The 23,788-nt window shown below is 39.5% G+C and overlaps 1 protein-coding gene across 1 annotated transcript in view; it reads right to left on the bottom strand.

Annotated features, from left to right (window-relative positions):
- The window catches only part of Cntnap2 (contactin associated protein-like 2), a 2,241,333-nt gene that overhangs the window by 429,369 nt on the left and 1,788,176 nt on the right, over positions 1 to 23,788 (bottom strand). Inside the window, exon 15 of the mRNA NM_001004357.2 lies at positions 15,788 to 15,915. Coding sequence (NP_001004357.2) covers positions 15,788 to 15,915 — 128 coding nt within the window. The remainder of the gene's footprint in view (positions 1 to 15,787; positions 15,916 to 23,788) is intronic.

The raw sequence follows: 23,788 nt of genomic DNA, 5'->3' as shown, positions 1-23,788 counted from the left end.
GTGGGCTAGGGTGGAAAAGGAAGAAGCTTGGGGGAGGCAAGGCTACTGAAGTTGTGTGGTTCACAGCAATATAGGCTAGGCAATTTTTCAAACCTAGACTTATAGGAATTGATGTTCAGAATTGTTTGTCTTTTTTCTTTTTTTTTCTTTTTTTTTTTTTGGGTGAAAACTTTACTTCTTTTTTTTATTGGTTATTTCTTTTTTATTCTTTCTTCTTTTAAATTTTATTTTATGAGATATTTTCTTTATTTAAATTTCAAATGCTATCCCAAAAGTTCAATTGTTTGTCTTTTGTTGAACTTCAAAAAATTAACTGTCGTATAGCTCCCTAACCTGTTGAATCATATTAAGGCTTGCACTCACCAAGAAATTGTAAGTATCAGATGTAATTTGGTCACTGAAAGTCAAATGTGAGATTTTTGGCTTCTTGTCTTGCACACCCCAAAAGAGTAACATTAACATCAGCTTTATTATAGAAGCCACCTTGAAGTTTGGCTTGATTTCTTGCTGACATAAAAAAATTCAAATGGTTTCTTGTTGGGATCATCAGCACAAGTCAACCAAATTGCCACCCCCCCTTTTTTTGTCAAGAAGACACAAACATAATTTCAGTACGTGCGACTGGTCACAATATTTAAACAATGAGAGATGGATTTTCCTTATGTAATATGAAGAGTTAAGAGGAAATTTTTGTCACTTTAAAAGGCCCATTGGACACGCAAACTTTATATGCCCCAGTATAGGGGAACGCCAGGGCCAAAATGGGGGAGTGGGTGGGTAGGGGAGTGGGGGTGGGTGGGTATGGGGGACTTTTGGTATAGCATTGGAAATGTAAATGAGCTAAATACCTAATAAAAAATGGAAAAAAAAGGTATAAGAAAAGAAGAAATTCATTTACATAATAAAGATCCATAAAGATCAGAGTGTTTCAAGCTTTAACATGTATGCATGGTTCTTTTTTTTTTTTTTTCACAAATTCAGTTTCTCGATGTTATGTAACAACACACAATATTTTTCAAACATTTACTTACTTCCTTCTTCCCTCCATTCTTCTTACATTTCCTTTTGTTTTAGGTGAAGATGTCTCAGGCTACCTTTATATCTTTGGCCAAACCAAGAGAGGAAAATGGAGCTATCACACAGCAATCATGGTTTCTCAAATTCATTATCTTATTCTCTCAGAATACCAGTGGAAAAAACCAGAACAGATACATCGATCTCATTTCCATTAAATTAAAGACCATATTTTAGGCACAAGTCTTAAAATTTGCATCCAATTCAGCATAAAAAAATAAATTCTTGCAGGTTTAAATACCATAAAAATTGATTAGGGTAATCTACTAAAATTGAATTAAGGAATACTTAGTGTACTAGACAAAGGGATTACAGAAAACATTGTTGAGCCTCCTCTTTGTCTTCTTTCCAAGTGAGTTCAGAAAACCCTGCATGGAAGAGACAGGGCTAGAATCTTAATGGGAAGAGGACATTCCTTCATAAAAACCCAGTGATACTTCTTTGGTTGGCTCCTTTTCTAGTCATACTGTGGGACAGAGAGACTCTTGTTTTGGTTTAGTACCCAACTTTGCAAGCAGCACTCTGCAGACATTCATTAACTTTAAAACAACTGACCCCTGATACAACTAAAACAGTTTTCTTTCTTCTTACTTTGGGACTTACTATTCATTCTTTAACTTTTTTTTTTCATTTTTCTGCATGAGTTTGTGTGCCTAACATATATGTAGGTACCCAAGGTGGCCAGAAGAGAGAGTCAGATCCCCTGGGACTACAATTAAGGGAGATCATAAGCCACTACATGGGTGCTGAATATTGATTTCTGGACCCTTAGAAAAGTGGCCAGAGCTCTTAATTGATGAGCCATCCCTTTGCTCCCTAAACGTTCATTCTTTATAGTAGTTTGGCAAGGCAGTGGGTGGGTACAAATGCAAATGCATTATTTCTTATGCATATAGCTTTTCTGAATTTTGAATTAGGTTTTATTTTAAAGAACATTATAAGTATCTTATGATTTAATGATAGTTCTCTTTCAGAGCAGAGCCTTGCTATGTAGCCCAGGCTAGTCCCCAGTGAACTGATGATTCCCTGTGCTCAGCCTTTGGAGAGCTGTGACTATAGAAGTTCTCCACTATTCCTGTGACTTACTATATTTTATTTCTAATCCTGATGATGATAAGATTGCTTCTAAAGAATCTCAGAAAAGTTTATGGCTCTCCATAAAGTTTGTTTCCATAAAGTTTCAAGATTTCGAGGTCTGCATGTAGTTAGGACTGTGAAAGGAAGCTTTATGTAGAGCCAAGTAGGCATCTTAAAGTAGGTGAACTGGAACATAGTTTTAATTACACCAGAGTGAGGTGGTTTATAGCTCACAGCTTTGCACCTAAACAATAGGTTTGACGTACTGACTAATTGTAATTTTGTCAGTAATAACCTTGAGTCATGGATAAACAAAAGCATGGGATGCTCACTTGGATCTGTGAGGAGCCAGGAGGGTTAATCTAATTTAGATTAAACAATGGGTTCTATAAATTCAATATTTCAAGTGCATCTTAATTTAGAATTGCCAGAAAAAGTATAAAAACTTAGCCAAACAGTTTTGTTTTAATCTTTAATTTGAAGATAATCATCAGATTCAAGGGATTTCCAGAGTACAAAAGAATCAAAGTTTTCATTTAGTTTAGATGAATAATATGCAAAAAGCTTGTGGAAGTTAAAAATAGTTGTGAATATAAATCAAATGCCCTTCTCTTGTACCCTTGGAACAAGAATTGTCGATGCCAGTTTTGTGCAATTTATCACACTGTACCTGACTGCATGGCCTCTACTGTTAGTCCAGTGTCTATTTAAATCATTTGTGGTTAGTTAACCATTTGTATTCACCTAATGGATGCATTGGAGTAGTTCAATGTGGCAGAAATCATCCTTGGCTCAGAGACTTTACCTTTTCCTAAGGAGTCCTCCAGCAACTTTTGCTGATGGGGAATGGGAGTGAAGCACATGAGGAGGTTGGTGTAGAAGGAAGTGTGTCTAGTCTTTTCGCTAGATTCCTAGGACTGGACTCTTAGAGGTTGAATTTGTGCCACACAGACAATATTTTAGCCACTCATGTATCCCTGAAAAATTCTAGCTGGATGAATTTTTTTGTCTGCTGGTCTTTGATGCACACTGATATGGCAGGAGAATGATACACCCTCACTCCAAGTGAAGAAAATATAGAAGCTGTGTATAAGATTCTCATGAAATCACTCTATACATCTCTTCATCTTGATAAGCCTTGATTTCTGTTTCTCATAGTGTAAATCTAAATATTGTGCATTCCTGAATTATGTGAGTCATTTTAATGAATTATGAGCCTGAAGAGAGAGTAGGAATCTCCAAATTTGTATAGTTGGCCAGACCATGACTGGCACATGGATGGTATTGGGAACTTGCTCTTGTGAAGACCACACTGACTGGGTCAGCTGATATCAGAACTGTGTTGTGCTTTGCAGAGGTAATTTCTTTGAAGAAAATACGACAGGTGGTGATGAGTTCTGGTGGACTGTTCTAGTAAAGTGAATGGAGAAAGACCTTTGAGATCAATACTGAAAACTTCACCATTAGATGAAGATGAGGCCTGTGCCAGTAAGTTTTAGAAAGAGGAAACAACAAGTAAAAGTTCTGGAAGTGGCCACTAGAACAGCATATTGGAGTTACGAGATTAATACGAGCTGAAATCTAGGCATTGAGCCTAACTGGTAAGGGCTTGTCATACAAATCCTTGTTATATGTTTGGAGGTTTGCATCTTAAATGTGATGGAAAACATCATATGGTTGTAAGACAAAAGATAATATAATTAATTGAAAGCTTTGGAAAATTTCTCTGGATACTAAGTGGAAATGCCTTATGTTGCCAAGTTAACTTGACATTTTGCCTAGAGTATTTATGGTTTTTGGTTTGTTTGTTTTCTGTTTTGAGGCAGGATCCTGCTAAGTAGCCCAGGCTGGCACTGAACATACTATCCTCCTGCTCCTGTCCTTTAAGTGTTGTGGTTTTATGTATGTTTCACTATGTCTGACTTATGATTACATTGTCATTGAGACCTTCCTTCCAGTCATCCTGAGGTAGAAAGTATAGGTGATGCTTTTTAATATATTGCCTTGTATAGATGCTGAGTATATGTATGATACTGTGTGGATGCAGGTTGAAATACCAATGTGGGAGGATCTCACCTCTGGGCTTAGGAGTGACAGCACTCCTGGGAGACCAGCTCTCTTCTGGGGAGATTTGGGTGCATAAGGTTGTGGGACAGCCTTAGCTCTGGGGGGCAGATTGGTACTGGAAGTATCCTGTTCCCAGATGCTCTACGGTTCCTGTGCTCTGTGTGCTCCAGCCACATATGTAGTAGAGGATGGCCTTGTCAGACATCCATGAGAAAAGAGGCCCTTGGTCCTGGGAAGGCTCAATGCCCCAGTGTAGGAGAATGCCAATGTGGGGAGGCAGGAGTGGGTGGGTGGGTGGGAATTACTCTCATAGAATCAGGGGGAGGGAGGATGGGATAGGAGGTTTCCGGAGGGGAAACCAGGAAAGGGGATAACATTTGAAATGTAAATAAATAAAATATCCAAAAAAAAAAAAATACCAACGTGTGGAGGAAGATAGTGAAATAGCTTACATAAGGGCACATTTTTATTCAAAGTACAGCAACAAGTAGTAGTTACTATAACTGGGTTTAAAAACTGCATTAAAATATAAAATCTGCATTGAAACAGCAAAAGAACATTTGCACAATTCTATACATTTTTAAAACTATGCACAAATCTCAGTTTTCAAACATGCAGATCCAATGGTAGAGAACTATGACCTTTGAGACAAATTCAATCTGTCACCTGTTTGTATCAATAAAATGCTATTGGCATTCTGCCATGCTGCTAGGTTTACACTTTGCCAATGGCAACTTTTGAGTGACAGAACTGAGGATTTCTGACAGAGATCACTGGCCCACAAAAACTACAAAATGTCCTCCTGGTCATTTAGAGAGAGTGTTTGCTGAGCCCCAAGCCAGATGAGAGGCAGCTAGCTGTTTGTGACTACTCTTTGGAAGACAAACAGAGACTACATTCTTTTATTTTTTTTGGTTTTTCAAGACAGGGTTTCTCTGTATAGCCCGGGCTGTCCTGGAACTCACTCTGTAGACCAGGCTGGCCTCGAACTCAGGAATCTGCCTGCCTCTGCCTCCCAAGTGCTGGGATTAAAGGCATGTGCCACCACGCCCGGCTCAGAGACTACATTCTTTTGTTCACACTTGTGTTTTCTAAAGGATCCTGCAGATCCTCTGAGGGCCAGTCACAAAGGATGTTAAGCAAAGAAGAGGACAAGTGGGAGCCAGGGAAGGAGAAGAAAAGGGGGCTGGAATGATGGCTCAGAGGTTAAGAGCACTGGCTGCTCACCCAAAGGTTCTGAGTTCAATTATAAATTGAAATACAGCCACCTATAATGAGATCTGGTGCCCTCTTCTGGCTTGCAAGCATACATGCAGGCAGAACACTGTATACATAATAAATAAATAAATTTAAAAGAAAAGAGAAAAGAAAAAGGAAACTTCATTATTTTTTTTTAAATGAAGAAAAGGAGAGGCTGTGTGTACAGATAGCACAGCCCTGGGGCTCAGCCAATGCTGCTAAACTCCAGTCATTGACCCTATACTTCCATCTTAAATAGACCTTGAAAAGACTAGCTGAAGATGCTCAAACACAACATACAAGGCAAGCCTTCTCTAAGAATAGGCACAGAGTCAAGGTGGAATGGTTGGAAGTATTGATAGCTAGACTATATCTAGAACCACCTAGGAGACAAGCCTTTTTGCAAGCTTGTGAGAAGTTACTTAGATATTAAGTTAACTGAAGCCCCTTAACTATGGGACACTAGATTCCATGGGCTAGGCTCCTGGAGTTGATAAAAGGAGAACTCAGCAGAGGACTAACATCACTCTGCCTCTGGTATTGAACCTGCTGCTCGCTACACAATAGGTTGATAACATAAGGATGGAAGTGCAGGTCATTAATGATTGGAGAGTCCCAACTATCAGTGTTTCTAATTGGGCTGTTTTAGAATAGTAGAGGAGACTGGGACCCTAGGAAAAGGAGTGATAGAGTTCTGGTTTTCTCATCTCCAGTGGACGTAAGGCTGAATGTGGCAAGTGGAAGGCCAGAGAGGCTAAGAGCTTATTCAAAGGTACAGGCACCTAGAGAGAGCTAAGATCTGATTCGAGGGGTGCTTGATCCCAAAGCATGTACCCTTCATGCTGTCTTGCATATTGTTGTTCTAAGCGTGGTCCATCAGTCAGTCACCAGGGCAGCCAACCCATGGAGCATCTCAAGCTGTGTTCTAAATCTGGATCAGAGTTTAAATTCTGCACGTACCATAGGTAAATTCTAAGAATACTAAAGCCTTGGTCAAGGTAATGAAGGAATGAAAATGATCAAAAATTCATCAGAAACGTGTATGAAATTATGAAGTAATTTTTAAAAGATGCACAACACCATTCTATAATGTTTCTGAGCTTTTATACTCAGTTTTCCACTAGGAATCCAAACTCCCAGCCTTGTCTCCTCAGCTTTGTAAGAAAGTTTGCTCTGTAGTTAACTGATCCCAGGGATCATGTGTCATTATTCTCAATAAAGGTCACAGGTAGGATTCAGTTCCTGGACTGAAATCTGGAATAGGCTACAATCTTTATCTAATGTTTTTCTTAATTCCCAGAGTGTCCCACAGCAGAGAGTTTTAAAATCAATAGGTAAAGCCTTGTTCTCTTTTGTGAATAGTGAGATCTGTGAGAGTAGTTCAGCAGAGGAATCTGACCAGGGGGATCCAAGTTATGGAGAATACATTCTTCCTTGTATGTGGGAATGCTGTCATTTTTGTAGAGAGTACCCAGTTCAGAAAGAGATGACTATACAAGAAGAGAATAAGATGTCATGGGACTCATGAGGCAGCCACATCAGCAAAGCCCTGCCTGGAAACCATTCCTCACACTGATTAACTCAAGGCATGGCATTCTTTCAAATATAGGCAGCATTTGAAATCATGAACCAGAAAATCAGTTATGCATACACAAATGTGCATCTTCATACATATTCACACCCACACCCCCACCATATAGCTACAATACTCTTATTTTTTCCAATTGTAATCATTTTGCTTTCCATTTCAACAGTGAATTTGCAGCTGATATTGAAGTGGAATGATCAAATAATATTAAAGCACTGAGTTCTCCCAGGGTAATGGCCCATCATTTCTAATTTTTGAAACTCACCAAGAGGCTGGAAGATATAAACAAAGGCTTTCTTCCGCTTAACAAATTGCTGACTTTGTTAATTGGACCTGACCTCAGATGCATCCTGGGGCTTGCTCTTTAATGGAAAATGAGTCTAGGTTGTGAGCTTGAGAATTTTACTCTTTTGGGTTCTGCCTAGAGCCTTGCCAGTAGCCAATGGTAATAGTATAGGAGACATTAAGCAAAACACAGGGTAAAAAAAAAAAAAAGCCATAAACAAACAGAAAGTCTTTGCTAGAAATGGAAGCAAGGAGAAAAAGAGAAGCTACATATAATTTATGCCCCTGTGTTCTGACTTGCATAACTGTGGACTGTATATTAAGGTTTTCAGATAGGTTGGGCTCATAGCAGGTAGGATTGGTTAGGACTCATACCACATGATGCTATCACTCAGAAATTCATAGGCAGGAGAAAAGCGAAAAGCTCAGGGTATCAGTCTAAGCTTCCTCATAGGTCCTACTATTCATCCCAGCCATGGGTTAATATCAAGTTCTCTGTACCTGTGCTTTGCTAGCATCCATGTGTAAGATTCTGGACCAGACACTGAACCTCCTACAATCTATTTCACTCGTCTGTGAAATGAGAAGTCTGCATTGGCTTACTTCTGAGACTCTTCCATCTACCCATAGGAGGCTGGACTCTTTGTTCTTGGCTTAAGATATACTTCAAATGTGTGTGTGTGTGTGTGTGTGTGTGTGTGTGTGTGTGTGTGTGTGTGTGTGCATACATGTGTATGCATGCACATTCACACTTGGACATGTGTGTACCTTGAATGTATGTGTCTATACTGTTATAGTAAGAAATTGGGAATGGAAAGAAAAACTTTGTAGTATCTTCTCAGGATTTATTTACGACTAGTAAACTAATTTATACATTCTGAGATGTCTTCTGGTTTTAATCCCTTGATGCTTATTCTGAGCAGACTATGATTATAGTAGAAAAAAAACCACACATAGGGAAAAGCCCAAGTAGTAGACTTAGTTAATGACATGGTAGGGATGGAGAAGGAAGGAAGGAAGGAAGGTGATTCTCTAACACATGCCCACAGGAAACCTCTCTCTTCTGCTGAGTTAGGAGACAACTTTCCATGGTGATGGAAGTAAGGCAAGGCAGAAGCAAGGAGTGCTACATAAGAGAAGTCCTTAAAGAGTTAAGAGCATCTAATGGGGAAACAAAGACTCTTAGGAAAATAGGTTCTAGAGATCTGGATCCATAACAGAGTTGCAAAGTCTAGGGCTATCAAATTTCTCTACTTGGGTTCCTACTTACTGTGAAGTCAGAATCTTGGTCCAAGGTCAAACCTAGCTATAACATTTAATATCTGTTTTGATGTATGTTTTTAACTTCCAAGTAGTTTCTAGGCATCTGGCAGGTGTTATTGTTGAGGACATTAAATTATATCAGAGGTATTTTTTATTTTTGAGAAGTTCACAGTCAGAACTAGGAACTACCTCATTCATCTCTACTAAGACTGAGGTTGATCACACTCTTTCCAGCTACTCTTTACTTCTCTCACTCCCAGAATCAACCCTCAGTATAAACAATGTTGAATAAAACTTAAGGCCATTGGTTTGAGCTTTTATACTGGGTCCCACCAAACCATAGAACAAACTAACAGGCAAATAAGAAGTACCTATTCTAAAGTCCTATGTCACTAAAGCCTAGTTAAGTGGTTACCTGACTTGTGAGAAGTCAAGAGAGTGGATGAAAGCCAAGTTTCCCCAGAAGGTCCAAGTGCTCAGCAATGAACATCCCTCTGTTTTAACTCTCTGCATCCTTTAGTTTATACAAAAATGAACCTGTAATGATTTGATATTAACCAAGGCATCCTTTATCTATATTGTTCTCCTGATGCCTGCCAGCAGTGGAAATGACTTTGAAATGACCTATCAATGTTCTATTCTCTCACTTAGTGCCTTAAACATCTTCTGGCTACACAGCCAACTCCTTTGCTCAGCTACCGTTTATTCCATTTGATGGAATAAAGTGTTAGAGCTCAAGAACCACAAAATAAAGCTTGTAAGAGAAGCTTTTATCAGTTGTCCCCCTTTCCTCCGCTTTGGATCCACACACACTGTCAGAAGACACTGCTGTGGTGGGAAGAATACAGAGTATACACCTGCTTCCTCCTGCAGGCCAAACAGGAAGGCTACTCTTTTTAGTCACAGAGTTAGATTGGAGCCTATAGGTCAGTTTTAAACCATGTGGGTATGTGGGCAAAAAAGACTTAAGTGATTTCTAAGATGGCTCTGAAAGAGAGCAGGAAGGGCCACCAGCCATCTCTGCTCTCACACTGCTGAGGAGAGAAAACCAGGAAGGTGAAGGAGCTGCTTAACTTAAGTAGAAAGAGTTATTTATTGTTTTAAGATGTTGAGGTTTACTTGGGAGGCAGAGGCAGGAGGAGAGGCCAGGCTGGTCTACAAAGTGAGTTCTAGGACAGCCAGGGCTATACAGAGAAACCCTGTCTTGAAAAACAAAAACAAACAAACAAAAAACAAAACAAAACAAAACAAACAAACAAACAAAAAAGATGTTGAGATTTCGGAACTTGTATTGCAAGCCCAGCCTATCCTTGGTAATTCAGTAAGCCAGGTGAAGAAGTTGGAGGCTCCTTGTCTCCAGTATTTCTTGCTTCTCAGTGACTGCCTTTGTCTAGTTAGGCATTCCACAGGCCCCCATCTGTCACACTTTAGAATGAATTAGTCAAGTGAGACTGCTATATGCTACCAAATGATCTTCTACCACTCAGAGAGAGAGCAGAGCCTTTACTACTGAGGATAAAGTGGGTAGTTGAGACACTTTCGTAGTATGGAACATTCTAACACTGGCACTGGGGTGAGAATGGTGTGCATCCTGGTGAGCTCTGGCTAGATATGGAGCCAAAAGATCTTAGGTACATAGAATGCTGCAAGAAATGATTTCTAAGGTTGAGAGGAGAAAGATTATCTTCAATGTCTTCCTGGTAAATGTTTAGACCTGTGCACCCCAAGAACATAATAGACATGTTTCTTTCTCATTCAAATCCTCACATCAAGTCTAATGGAATGTGGTAGATAAGAGGATTCTAAAGGAACCACACAGCCCTTTCTAAACCTAGCTGTGAAATAAATTTGCAAACGACCTCACAGGGGCCAGGAATGGAAAGAACCCAGGAATGACTGAACACAAAGGCTTCCTTTAGATTCAGATCCTGTACCAGGGACCTTTCCCTTTCTTATCTCTTGCCTCCCTGAGGCAGCAAAGCAAAAGGGAGATAAACAATCTTTCTACTCTCTCTGCCGCCTGGGGAGCTGCTATCTCTTCACAAGGAAAACTGGCCTTTCTTCCTCCCGTTGCCCAGCCCACTGAACTTACTTGTTTTATAGGTAGTGATTCAGTATACAGACAGGGTTGCACTAACTGAGTGAAAGAACAGCAGGCTGAGCTCCTGAATTGCGAAATCCTTGCAGCAAACAGAGTGTGTGGCCTTTCCATAACTCTGGCATAGATGATGCCTTTTGCAAGGAACAACTGTCCATAGTCTCGTGGCTACAACTCGACCACTCCCACTTTCTTTCTTTCTCACTGGCCTTTGTCTCTGTCCTCATTGTGCCCTCAACCTGGGCTTGGATATCTTTCCTCTCTTGCTTTCTCATCTTTGACTCACAGTTACTTCTAAAGTGGCAAGAAATTGCATTTGCATCTTAAGAGTGCCTTGTGATTGCAGTGTCCTGCCTGTCAGCTCCCTTTTCTGGTGCGCATAGGAAGCAGTCTCCAGTAACACATGCACCTCTAATTGTTTCTACCTAGGTTTATTGAAAAGGCTTGCCTTTGTAGCAAACTTTCTCCTAATTAATTGCTTAAAGTCTATATCCCTAGAGGCAATATGGTAAATCTTTACTTCATATGGCTGAGAGCAAAACAATTACCCAACAAATCCTGTATTCCTGCAATTAATTATAGACACTATATACAGTAGAATAAGATTTCTGCCTTCAAAAACTGATTTCTTTTCTTTTTTTTTTAGTTCATAAAATTTTCCTGGCAGCCTCAGAAGATGTGCTGATACCTAAGTTGGAAAAGTGTCGATTCTGATATTGAGTTCTGACTCTCGAAGTGGTTCCCTTGTTTTTGCCTATGTTAAACCTGTGGTTTAAGAGAGATGCATAATTTCTCTGCAATTTTTATCATAGCAAGGCATCTATTACCAGCCACCTTTCAGTTTTATTTAGATTGGAGGTTTCTATTTGGATGTATTTGAAGGAGAAAACAACAGCAGCCACCCTGTCAAGGCTGACGTATTTCATGGTGCTGTAGGAGACACAGAGCAGCCCTAAATGGAAGGTACCGATTTGGTTTAGCACTTTGATTATATGGGTCTATGAGTTTAGATCAATCACAGTGAAAGTTGAAACACAGTAGGCATGAGGAAATCACCTGCATCCTTGAAACAGTTGAACAGAGCTTAGAGAAAATATTTCATTCTCTGTTTGTTAGCTGTGGCCCAATACACCATACATGTCTAGATGCTGTGCTTCTCAAGCTAAGAGATGGGGCAGTAGGTTTTTGCTTTCCTCAGAGAGATGGAAAGGGAGAAACACAGAGAGAGGGAGAGTGGCTGTTCATTTGTGAAACTGCTTTTTCTGAAGCTCTGAAGAGATCTTAAGAAGTATCTTAAACCAAGCTCATTTCCATAAACAATGGCACGAACTCACAAGATGGCTTTAAAGATGTCATGAATCCAATCCTGTTAGCATGATGCAGGTGGGTGGGACTTGTATTTTGCTAATACACAACACAATATTTTAAAAAGTGTAGGTTTATTTTATCCATGTAAATGTTTTGCATGTGAATATGTCTATGCATCACATGTGTGCCTAAGGCCCAGAGAGGTCAAAAGGTATATGTTCCCTTAGAGATGGAGTTACAGTGGCTTCCATGTAGGTGCTAGGAATCAAACCTGAGTAGTTTTCAAGAAAGACAAATGTTCCTAAACACTGAGCCATCTGTCTAATTCCCCAAGCTGAGTATTTTCTTTCTTTTTTTTTTTTTAAAGACACTTGAATTTAACTGGCCTTTGACAGAAAGAAAAGCACCGAGTCAAAAATCAATGGTGGTCTTGTGTTTCTAGTGTCTGCTCCAACTTCAGGGAATTTGCATGGGGACTTGGAAATTTGTCATGTAAATGTCACCTGAAAAGAAATTATTTGTTCATTTGTGCTATAGAAATGCCAACATTTGAATGTTTGCCTTATGTGCTGCACATGGAGTTCTAATTGTCCAAGGAGCTAGGCAAGTCTAAATCCTGGCAACTCCAGTCCATATGGAATCTTTCATTGTGACTTCTCCCATGTTAGAATGTTCTTAAAGGGAAATCAAGTCTGTAAACTGTTGATGGCTGCCTGCTCCCTAGCAGGCCAACTTCATACAGCCCGTTCTCAGTTTTCTGGAGAAAAGCAATATGTCTCACACATTCAAAAGATTTTCACATAATTTCTTTCATTGTACTTTCATGAAACAGTGATACAAAGGCATTTCTCTGAATCTAAATCATCCTAACTATATAAAACCCGTGTACTGTCCATGGAAGTTTTCCTTAGGGATGTCTATCTTATCTTGTCCTTGTGATGTCTATCTTATCTTGGTTGCCAATTTGACTTCATCTGGGATCCACTCAAAGCCAAGCACTGTTGTGAGGCACTTTTCTTGGTTGGATCATTTGTGGTCACACGGTTCACCATAAATCTGAGCCATACATTCTGGTGTCAATCTACTTAAACACACACACACACACACACACACACACACACACACACACACACACACACACACGGAAAAAGAAAGCTTTTACTTTTTGCCTGCCTTCCCTCACTCTTATTGGCAAGTTCATCTGTCCTGCCACTGAGTCAGTCCTTAGCTGGTGTTAGAATCTACTTCCTCAATATTGCAGTGTAGACTGAAAACAAGCTGAGGTACCAAGTTTCATTGACTGTGCTGAATTCTTGGACTTTCCATCAGGAGATGGCCGTTATTGAACTACTCAGACCATAATCTTTAAGCTATCCTAAAAAATTCTCTACATTCTCTCTCTCTCTCTCTCTCTCTCTCTCTCTCTCTCTCTCTGTCTGTCTCTTCATAATTATAACAATTTTAATTTCTATTAGTCCTTTTCCTCTAGAGAACCCAGGCTAATACAGTCTTGGATAGAAACTTAAATGAACATTTATTATTATTTAACATGTATTAGTCATTATCTTCTCACTTTTATTAAGATAGAGTCTAGGTTGAAAAAAATGCCTCAATAGATAATATACTTGCTATGAAGGCATGAGGGCCAGTTTAGCTTCCTAGAACCCATCTTAAAAGATGGGGCATGACTATGTATACCTGTAACCGCAGTGGTGGGGTGCCCAGACAGACAGGTAAATCCCAGGGACTCGCTGGTTACCTAGGCTAGCCACAACAGTGAGTGCCATGTTCAGGGAGAGACCTTGTCTCATAAACAAAGTGGACAGTGATAAAGGGAGATATTCTAGAACTCCAGACTCAGCATCTAGCCTGCATGCCCACATGCACGCATTCATGCACACAGACTCCTATTTAATGCACCTTTTATCATTCCCTTTGAGAAATCAGTTATAATAATGTTATATCAGAAAACCTAGTATTAAATTATAAAACATCTGTAGCTTCTAACTCTTTTTTCATGTGACTTTCTCAGAAAACATTCCAACTACCTTCTACTCTCAGATCACCCAGTGACATGTTGTTTAAAAAGCTCTCATGATCAACTCTTCCTGAGGCCTAATTTATTGTTAAAGTGAAATCAATCTCACATTAGCTAAAGTAATATATTAGGTATAAAAAATTATAATCTTTAACGTATAAACTTCTCTTGTTAGTAAAACTTGGAATTTTATAGTACTAAGTCAATCAGCCACTTAATTGGAACTTTTCTCTAGTTCAAAGTGAAATTCAGAATTAGAATTAATAAACCAGAGGTATTTATACATATATATTAATTGGTAATTATGTCATAATAAAATTTACTTTCAGTATACAATACATGAGAGTCCTACTGTAAAGAATATAATTAATTTCTTAGCATATTTCTTTAATATGCATATTGTTCAGTGTTCTGTGCCAATATCTTTTCTTAATGAGTTGAAATCGAGTTTCTTACTGAGCTCTTCTACTAAGTCTGGATACACAAATAAAGTGTTGTTGTTTATAGCCAAGGCTTCATAAAGATCTTTTTGACCAATTCTGTATGTAGTGTTTTTTTCCAGTGTAAGAAAAGAAAGATCAGTCCAAATGTCACCCCTCTTTTGTATTAGGAGTAACCCCCCCTTTAGCTGCTGTCTCAAATAACTAAGTAATAAATTGCTAAGTGTACATCCTTACATTTCTTAGGATACCTCTTTGAGTGGATGCAAGTATCTCTCACTGGGTAGGCCTAATTGTCACTGATTTATAGAAGTTGTAAAGAATATTCCATCTCACATAATGCTTTGCTAGGAGGAATCCAAACTCAGGCACTAAAAACCTTTATAGCCTCCCCAGGAGGCATCAGGATTCAGGTGGTATTTTCACTACTACAGTGAATATAATGGAGAAGCTTGCCTGGGGTCTTTGAGCAAGCCAGTTATTGAGCGAGTGGAATCTAGGTTTCCCTTTGCCTAGTACACAACCACAAAAAGCACAGAACTCCCAGGAGTGTTGCCTGAATCACATGTACACGAAATAGAGGGAAATGATGCCCAGGATGCTCGTTGCTGAATCCCCATAGCAACCTTCCACTTGTTCCCCTCCCACTGCACATAAAGCACACCGAAGGGTATCAAACAACATAAAACCTGAATGGTGCCCTTAATTAGGTGGGACCATCATGCTGACTCTCTTACCTTCCACTATCCAAGCTAGCAGCCCCCAGTTCCTCTCTGTGGTGCCTAAGCCTGAAAGCAGGACATTGTTACAGAAACAATCTTTGCCTTTTAAGGGACCATCAAGTTTTGATGATGATGGAGTTTGATAGCTATAATGTCAAACTTTATATGGCCATAATCCAAGTTTACAATAATACATTAAGCTATAATGCTACTATTTATATCACCATAAACCTGAGTTTATGGTGATATAAATAGCCATGCTAATGGCATTAACAGCAGCACACAGTGGAATCCCAGCTGTTGAGTGGCACTTTTATGCTGTTAACATTGCTATTTTTACTACCATAAGCTTAGGTAGTCAACCTTGTTACACATGAATAGATGAGGAAGATGGCTATCAGCATCTTATGCCTTAATTGAGGCTTCTATTTGGACACACCCTCTTCTGCAATAAAGATCCATTGGTCCTACTTGTGTTGTGTGATGTTTTTTGAAAAACACACATGTTTTCTGGCATCTTCTGAACAGCCTGGAGACACTATTTCAGTGTGATAAGAAGTACAAGCCACAGCTGCTGGGCAAACTTACTGTCTCCTTGGCAGCGCAGGGGACCCACACTCAGCTTGGCTTCTGAGCCTTGTCGGTCAGTATCTCCAACCACCACCTGGCTCACTGGCAGGTGATCTTTGTAGGATAAGAAGCCAGCATCCTTCCTCCTGAATCACAGGGAGACAGAAAAACATGGGGAGGCTGTGTTAGAATTATAGTTTATGTTATCTGATCACTGATGGCATTTTTAATAGTTATTCAGAAATGTGCTGAGTAAAACTCCAAATAGAGTTTGCTCTCTTTCCCCAGAGCATGGCTCAGAGGCAACTCTGGCATGGTCATCTGATGGAAAATAGAACTGACATTCTGATTTCCAGAACTCGTAACTAATAAGCCATTGGCTATTTTAGGTGGAAATTAGACCAAACCACATGTGCCACAGGTGATCACATGCAGAGTTAATGGAAAGTTCAACAGAGTCACCAGAATGAAGTACCAAACAGAAATCTTTGTCTCTTTAATTGGTTTGAAGCAGTTCCTTTGGAGACTTTCTTCCCTGCTGTGCATCAGCTAAATACGGGATATCTTTTGTTTCCTGGTCTCTCCATGTTTATTTGAAGAACCGAAATAGTTCCTGGAAGTCTCCAGCATAGAGCAGGTGCTCCTAAGTACCTGGCTCTATCGATAAGGAGGAGTGGAACTGGCCCCATTTGGATTTCTGCCTGTGTTATTCTGTTTGCCCTGTAGTTTACCTGTTCCATATCCTCTAGATTGATAGCATACCTACATTTAATTACATAGATTTTTTATTATTTGAGAATTTCATGTATTCATACAATGTATTTGATCATAATATTCACTCCCCTCTCCTCTCTATAACTCCTCCCAGATCTTCATGCTCCTCCCATTTTTATGCTCCCCCCCTTTTTTATAACCCACTTAATCCAATCATGACTGCCTAGATATTTTTGGGTGTGGGATCATGCACTACAGTGTGGTCAGACTATACCCTCATTGTATAAGTCTCATTTATAGATGAAATCATATTTATCAAGATATACTCAATTAATCTTACATATTGAAGTTACAAACAATGTCCCAAATTCAAGAATATCTGCAGAATTTCACATACAATTGCTCCTATGTCATCATATACCACACCAAGCAGGTACTGGATCTGTGTTATGCCCAGAGGAACCAATTTGGACTGATCTATTGATGCTTTGCTAGAGTACAGCTAATTGTCATAAAACTGATATTCTTTGCTATATCTGAAAAAAAAAACACTAAAAATTTTTATCACCCTAGGTAATATGAAAAAGTTACCTTCTTAATCTATTCTGGTCAAGTATCTGAATAGAAGTTCACAGAATTTAAAGTTTCAAAGAGATACATATGAAATATACAACGAAAAAGGACATTAGATCTCGCATAGCCTATGAAAGCAAATCCAGTGGTTTGGTTGGCACAGATTCTGATGAGATTTTTCAGCACCTGCCCTGAGAGCAGCTGAACCTCAAAAGGATTTACCTGATATTCTTCTTAGGACTCTGCATGATTCTATTTTTTAATGTAAAGTTTTGTATGCAAACATGATTTTGTTAGAATCAATGACCTTTAGAGATTGAGGTCAATCTAATTTAGGGAGACATTAATGTACTATTTATCACGTTAGCATAATACACTAATTATATGTGATAGTGGGCTTGTGCAATAGAGGAATTTTGTCATCCAACTCAGATGAGTTCTGACTTAGACTCTTGCATGGTCTCTCAGAACTGTTAGCTACAGAAGTAAACCCTGAGTCTCTGGGTCCATCCTATAACCGTTCTACTTCAGTATGGTTTTCCTGAGGAATTTGGTTATACTCAGCTGCTTGTCCCCTGCCCGTGGAGACAACAAACAAGCCTGCAGACAGGCATCTCAGCCTTGCCCTTAGCTCAGTGAAAACATTAAAAAAAAAAAAACTTTATTTAAAAACAAACACTGATGTTTTCACTCTGGAGAGCTTATTTTACTACCAGATATTATGAAAGTTCCCATTCTAGAGGTCTGTCCTGTAAATTCTGTTTTTTTTTTTCCTTAGGGAAGCTTTTACGGAGTCTTGATAGCCTGCCAGAGAATGCCGAGAAAACCATTTCCCATCCTCTTGGCAGAAACAACACCTTAGTGAGGCTGTTGAAGAAATTTGTGGGAGACCATTGTTTGCTACAGCCAATCAGGCTGGCATGGACTCCCTTGTGCCAATGATACAGAATAGCACAGGCCAGTTTTCTAGAAAGGAGATTTCCAGCCACCAACAAGAGGGCGAATTCCTCTGAGCCAGCCTCCTAAGCAAGCCTTCTCTATTTTAATTTTGTAAAGGATACTTTTGCAAGGATCCATCTGCTTTTTGTTGGTTTCTGCTTCCTTTGGCTCTTTCCTGACTATGAAGCTAACCCTTTCTGCTGAGATCATTGGCCCATTCATTCTCTTTCATAGAATATAGGATGAGATGTTTCTAGAGTCTAGAATTAATAATAAAATTCATTTAAATATTTTAATTAAATTTGTTGTGATTTTGTTTTTCTCACGGGATCCCTACAAATGATGTGAGAAGAGGGAATAATGTTCCCAGGTATCTTAAGATAACTATCTTGGGCAGAGGCGACAGAATGTTCTCCAGGGATGCCTTGCCATTCCAAGATGAAGCAGCACTGCCAGCTCCTCGATGGTCTTTTTGTATAGGGAGGCAAGGCTTCTGCTTGTCTATCACACAAGAGCTACTGCAGCTGTGGATCACCACAAGCTGACAACAGCTGAGCCTCTAACACACAACAAAGTAAAAGTTTCTGAATACTTCCAATGATGTCCTCGGTTACCACTGTCTACTGAAACTTCCTCAATGCTATATGATGGTTTTCCCTATAAAGCAATTAGAGCAATTAAGAAAACACCCGCTACAACTAGATCTTTAGAACCCATGTCTCTGTCCCCTATGAAATGAAAGTAATTACAGACTCAATTACTTCTTTTCAGTGGGAATAGATGAGACCTTTTATAAATGCTAGACAATTATCTGTTTCATTTAGAGTCTCTTTAGAAAAGCCCCTATCATCATTTTGAGATTTTATGCAAAATGGTTTCTCTGAATTGCCTTTCTGGAATGCAAGCTCCCTGAGGGCAGACATGTTGTTTTATAGAACTTTATAAAATAAACACAAATAGGTAACTAAAGGTAGTTGGCTTCATGTATTTTGTGATTGCATAAATACACAAACACACATAGACATTCACAAGGCATAATTCCAAAACAGTCATCAGAATGAGTTTACTATTAATGGGGGAGAGATGAGAAAGAAAACTTTTCTTATACTGAATTCCTTGAATAATCTTGAACCATTCACTTCTGTAAGTTTAGCTGTCTTTAACTAAGATTTTATTTCTTTACAAGGTAATATTTGATAAAAGATTTAAATATGATTAAAATAGCAAAGGTGTTCAAAACTTACATCTTAAAGATAAGTCTAATTGTTCCCTATTAGAAAGTTGGTCATTGGGAAGAGAGGCCCCTTGGTCTTGCAAACTTTATATGCCTCAGTACAGGGGAACGCCAGGGCCAAGAAGTGGGAGTGGGTAGGTAGGGGAGTGTGTGTGTGGGGGTGTATGTGGGACTTTTGGGATAACATTTGAAATGTAAATGAAGAAAATACCTAATTTAAAAAAAAAAGAAAGTTAGTTAATTTACCTGGGTGACATTTTCTCTACCTAGGTATGAAATTATTAGGCTCTTTTATTATGCTTTTATGTTCTTAATTCTAAACCAACAAGTAATTATTACTGGAACAATTTTAGTATACTTCCATGTGCATAAAATTCATGAATATTGGGTCCATCTTTCATGAGTGTGATCCTTGGAAGATAACTCCTTTGAGGTTCTTTGTAATGTGAACCCACTGAGGATAGGCCTTCCTGGATCTACAGGGTTTTCCCAGGACAGTAATGAGCATTGAGAACAGTGATATCTAGGAAATGACCTACTTAACAACCTCCTTCATTTTTTAGGTAGTATGTTAGGAATAAAACAATGCTTGGTTTTATGTTCTCCACTGATTAGTAGCTAAGCTAATAGAAACATAGAAACTTCCAGCACTTTAAACTTGAAGAGGAGATGTATGTCTGTATTTCTCAAGTTATCCTGAAAGAATTTCAATTGACTTCCCCTGAGTGACACAGGAATGTATTATTTTTATTCCATAGGAAAGTTGTCTCACTGGGTGGAAGACTGCTTTGAACTACTTACAATTCAATCTGCCCACCAAAATTTATATTTTAATCTATGCAAGAGTTGCTTATGCTTTTGTAACTCATGGCAAGAGGGAATAATTAATAATCAGCCTTCTGCCAATTTCTGTGTCTCAGAATATCGAGCAAGTCCTGGTCAGTGCCTGACATCTCAAAACTTAGTCGACAGGATAAGGCATCTATTATCTTGGCTTTGAATATCTTTCAAACACATGATAAATAGCCTGGTTTTTCTCAGTGTTTCTCCCATGTGTTTAATAAACAAAATTTGGAATGTCACATGCACCTGGCCATCTGACCTGTTTTTGCCTGGCCATAGTGTTTCTCATGGCTCACTGGTCTTTGAGTATGGATGGGTAGATTTTTGGAGAGATTCTTTTGTGTGTGTACATAATTGTATATATGTGTGCAGGTGCATGTGTGTTTACATGGGCATATGTACACATAAATATAGGTGAATTTAGAAATTTGGAGAGAACAATCTTAGCTATAGTTTTTGAGATGGCATTCACTTTGATTTTCTGAGACAGTGTCTGTTACTGGCTTGGAACTCAGCCAAGTCTGGCTGGCCATCATACCCTGGAAGACGCCTATCTCTCTTCTCCGATGTTGGGTAGACTTAGATCTTCATGCTTGCAAGGAAAGTTCTTGACTGACTTAGGTATTTCCTACGACCCCTTAGTTTTTTTTTTTTTTTTTTTTTTTAAGTAATTTTCTTTTTTTTTTTCCATTTTTTATTAGGTATTTAGCTCATTTACATTTCCAATGCTATACCAAAAGTCCCCCTTACCCACCCACCCCCACTCCCCTACCCACCCACTCCCCCCCTTTGGCCCTGGCATTCCCCTGTACCGGGGCACACAAAGTCTGCGTGTCCAATGGGCCTCTCTTTCCAGTGATGGCCGACTAGGCCATCTTTTGATACATATGCAGCTAGAGTCAAGAGCTCAGGGGTACTGGTTAGTTCATAATGTTGTTCCACCTATAGGGTTGAAGATCCCTTTAGCTCCTTGGGTACTTTCTCTAGCTCCTCCATTGGGAGCCCTGTGATCCATCCATTAGCTGACTGTGAGCATCCACTTCTGTGTTTGCTAGGCCCCGGCATAGTCTCACAAGAGACAGCTACATCTGGGTCCTTTGTTCCTGACTGACTTCATATCACATGTTCTATATATGGACTACAAAGCACAGCCTACATTGTCTTTTCACAGACCTCTGAAACGGAAGGCCATTTCCATTGCCAGCACCACTGTCTACCTTCATGTTAAAACTGGACAAGGTTATTCGAGTGATCTAGTTCAGTTGGGCTTTTTATTTCTTTGACTCCAAAAGACATGGCCCAGTAATCTGATTCACTCTCTCTGTCCAACCAATGCTTTCTCAAGCTGGTGATAAGGACTTAGTGAGGCCCACAGCAATAGCTGTGCAAATCAGCCTTTCTTATCAGCCTCTTAGGTTTCTCTGGGAATGACCAGATTTCCCTGTCGTCATTTGTTGAAGGAAACAACACTGACACAGTTGCTCCGGGTATCTCTGAAAACCTATTTTGCACCCAGGAGAAACCCAATTTATTACTTCTCTTTTGGCTCTAATTTTTTTTCTAAACCTAGGCTCTTTTTAGGGTATCAAATTTTATCTAGTTTGATTCTGGTATGAATGAGTCCATTCTTGTTTTTGTCAGGGCAGGCAAGGGGATGGGGAATTGAGAGAGGAGGTAGCTCTCAAAGATGTGACGTCTACCTTTCAGTTGCCTACACTTCAGCAAGCATTCCTCAGAGCTGCCTGCCACAACATAGGTAAAAGTGAACCAGAGTTGATCATGGTAGAGCATGCCTTTAATCCAGCTTTTCTCCTGAGGCAAAAAGAGGCAAGATTGAGACCAGTCTGCTCTACATGGTGAGTTCCAGATTAGCTAGAGCTACTGAGTATGAACCTGCCTCAAAAAGCAAGGCAAAACAAACCACCAATAAGTAAACAAATGAGAAACAACAGAGCAGTTTGGGGCTTGTAACTAACGGTTGGCTAAAGATGAACCAAGATCAGGGGTTTCTATTGGTCACAAAGCTAAAAGGTTAAAATGATGACCGTAAATACAATTAATTGCTCCTTTCTGGCCCAAACCTAATGAAAGTGAATGGATAAACTTCACAGTCAGCTATTGAATGGATCACAGGGCCCCCGATGGAGGAGCTAAAGAAAGTACCCAAGGAGCTAAAAGGGGTCTGCAACCCTATAGGTGGAACAACAATATGAACTAACCAGTACCAGCCCCCCCTCCCCGGAGCTCGTGTCTCTAGCTGCATATGTATCAGAAGATGACCTAGTCGGCCATCAGTGGAAAGAGAGCCCCATTGGTTGTGCAAACTTTATATGCCTCAGTACAGGGGAACGCCAGGGACAAGAAGTGGGAGTGAGTGGGTAGGGGAGAGGATGGCGAGGGTATGGGGGACTTTTGGGATAGCATTGGAAATGTAAATGAAGAAAATACCTAATAATAATAATGAAAAAAAAAAGAAAATGTATTAAAACTGGAAAGTGAATCCAGCAAGTATGGGCCCTACAATCCATGGGTCTAATTAAATGATTCCTTCAAACTCAAAAAAAATAAAATAAAAAAATGTGGTTAACCACCTCCTACCTCAACCATCCTTCCAGAGATTTGGGCTGCATAGCACAACCTGTGATTGCCCTACAGCTAAAGTTCACCGTTATAAGGGGTGTGTGTGTGTGTGTGTGTGTATGTGCGTGTGCGTGTGCGTGTGCGTGTGTGTGTGTGTGTGTGTGTGTGTGTGTGTGTGCATTTTCTCCCATTGGTATCCTAACAAGGTGGAATGCAGTTTTTCTGCCTAAAGTTCATGCTATCCTGGAAAGAATGGAGTTATCATGCTCACCTCAATAAGTGTCTTAGTGAACAAAGAGGAGAGGTATTCAGTTCTTTTCTTGCTGCCAGTGTGCCCATGTCCACCTTGACTGCCTTTTGCTTAATTCACAGTCCTTCTCTTGGCAGAGTGATTCTTGGGTGTGGTTGGGTGACGTTTTGAGGATATTATTATATACCTACTTCATTAAAAATTCACTTATCCAATTTTGTCTTTGTTTCATTTTTTTTTTAATTAGATATTTTCTTTATTTACATGTCAAATGCTATCCCAAAAGTTCCCTATACCCTCTCCCCCTGCCCTGCTCCCCTACCCACCACTCCCACTTCTTGGCCCTGGCATTCCTCTGTACTGAGGCAGATAAAGTTTGCAATACCAAGGGGCCTCTCTTCCCAGTGATGGCTAACTAGGCCATCTTCTGCTACATACACAGCTAGAGATATGAGCTCTTGTTTCATTCTTAATGTTGGGTTTTCTCACCCAAGTGCCAACTACCAAGGCAATTCTCCAGTTCTTTAGTAGTTTGCACATAAATTTCCCCAATTATGAAAATAATGAACAGTCCTTTGCACCATGATTTTTGCTTAGTTAACTTTGTTCAAAAGAGCATCTGTCCTAACCCATTTGGTCCTAGAAGAGAGGATGATATGTTGTGAGTTTTTATTTGATGGATTTTCCATCTTAACAGGTACAATTTTCCAATGAGACAAGAATTCTATTTTTAATTGAGAAGTGTTTACTTTTCTTCCTGTAGCCACCTGTAGCCCTCCCACAAAACACAAATCCATGTCAACATTACTTATATTGATTGTCCCTATCTTTTCTATACAAACTTCATATTTTTTTTAAAAAATATATACTTTGCCATTCCTTCTTC

This window comes from Mus musculus, chromosome 6 (assembly GCF_000001635.26).
Source record: "Mus musculus strain C57BL/6J chromosome 6, GRCm38.p6 C57BL/6J".
Lineage (NCBI taxonomy): Eukaryota > Metazoa > Chordata > Mammalia > Rodentia > Muridae > Mus > Mus musculus.
This window is presented reverse-complemented; position numbering and strand designations above follow the sequence as displayed.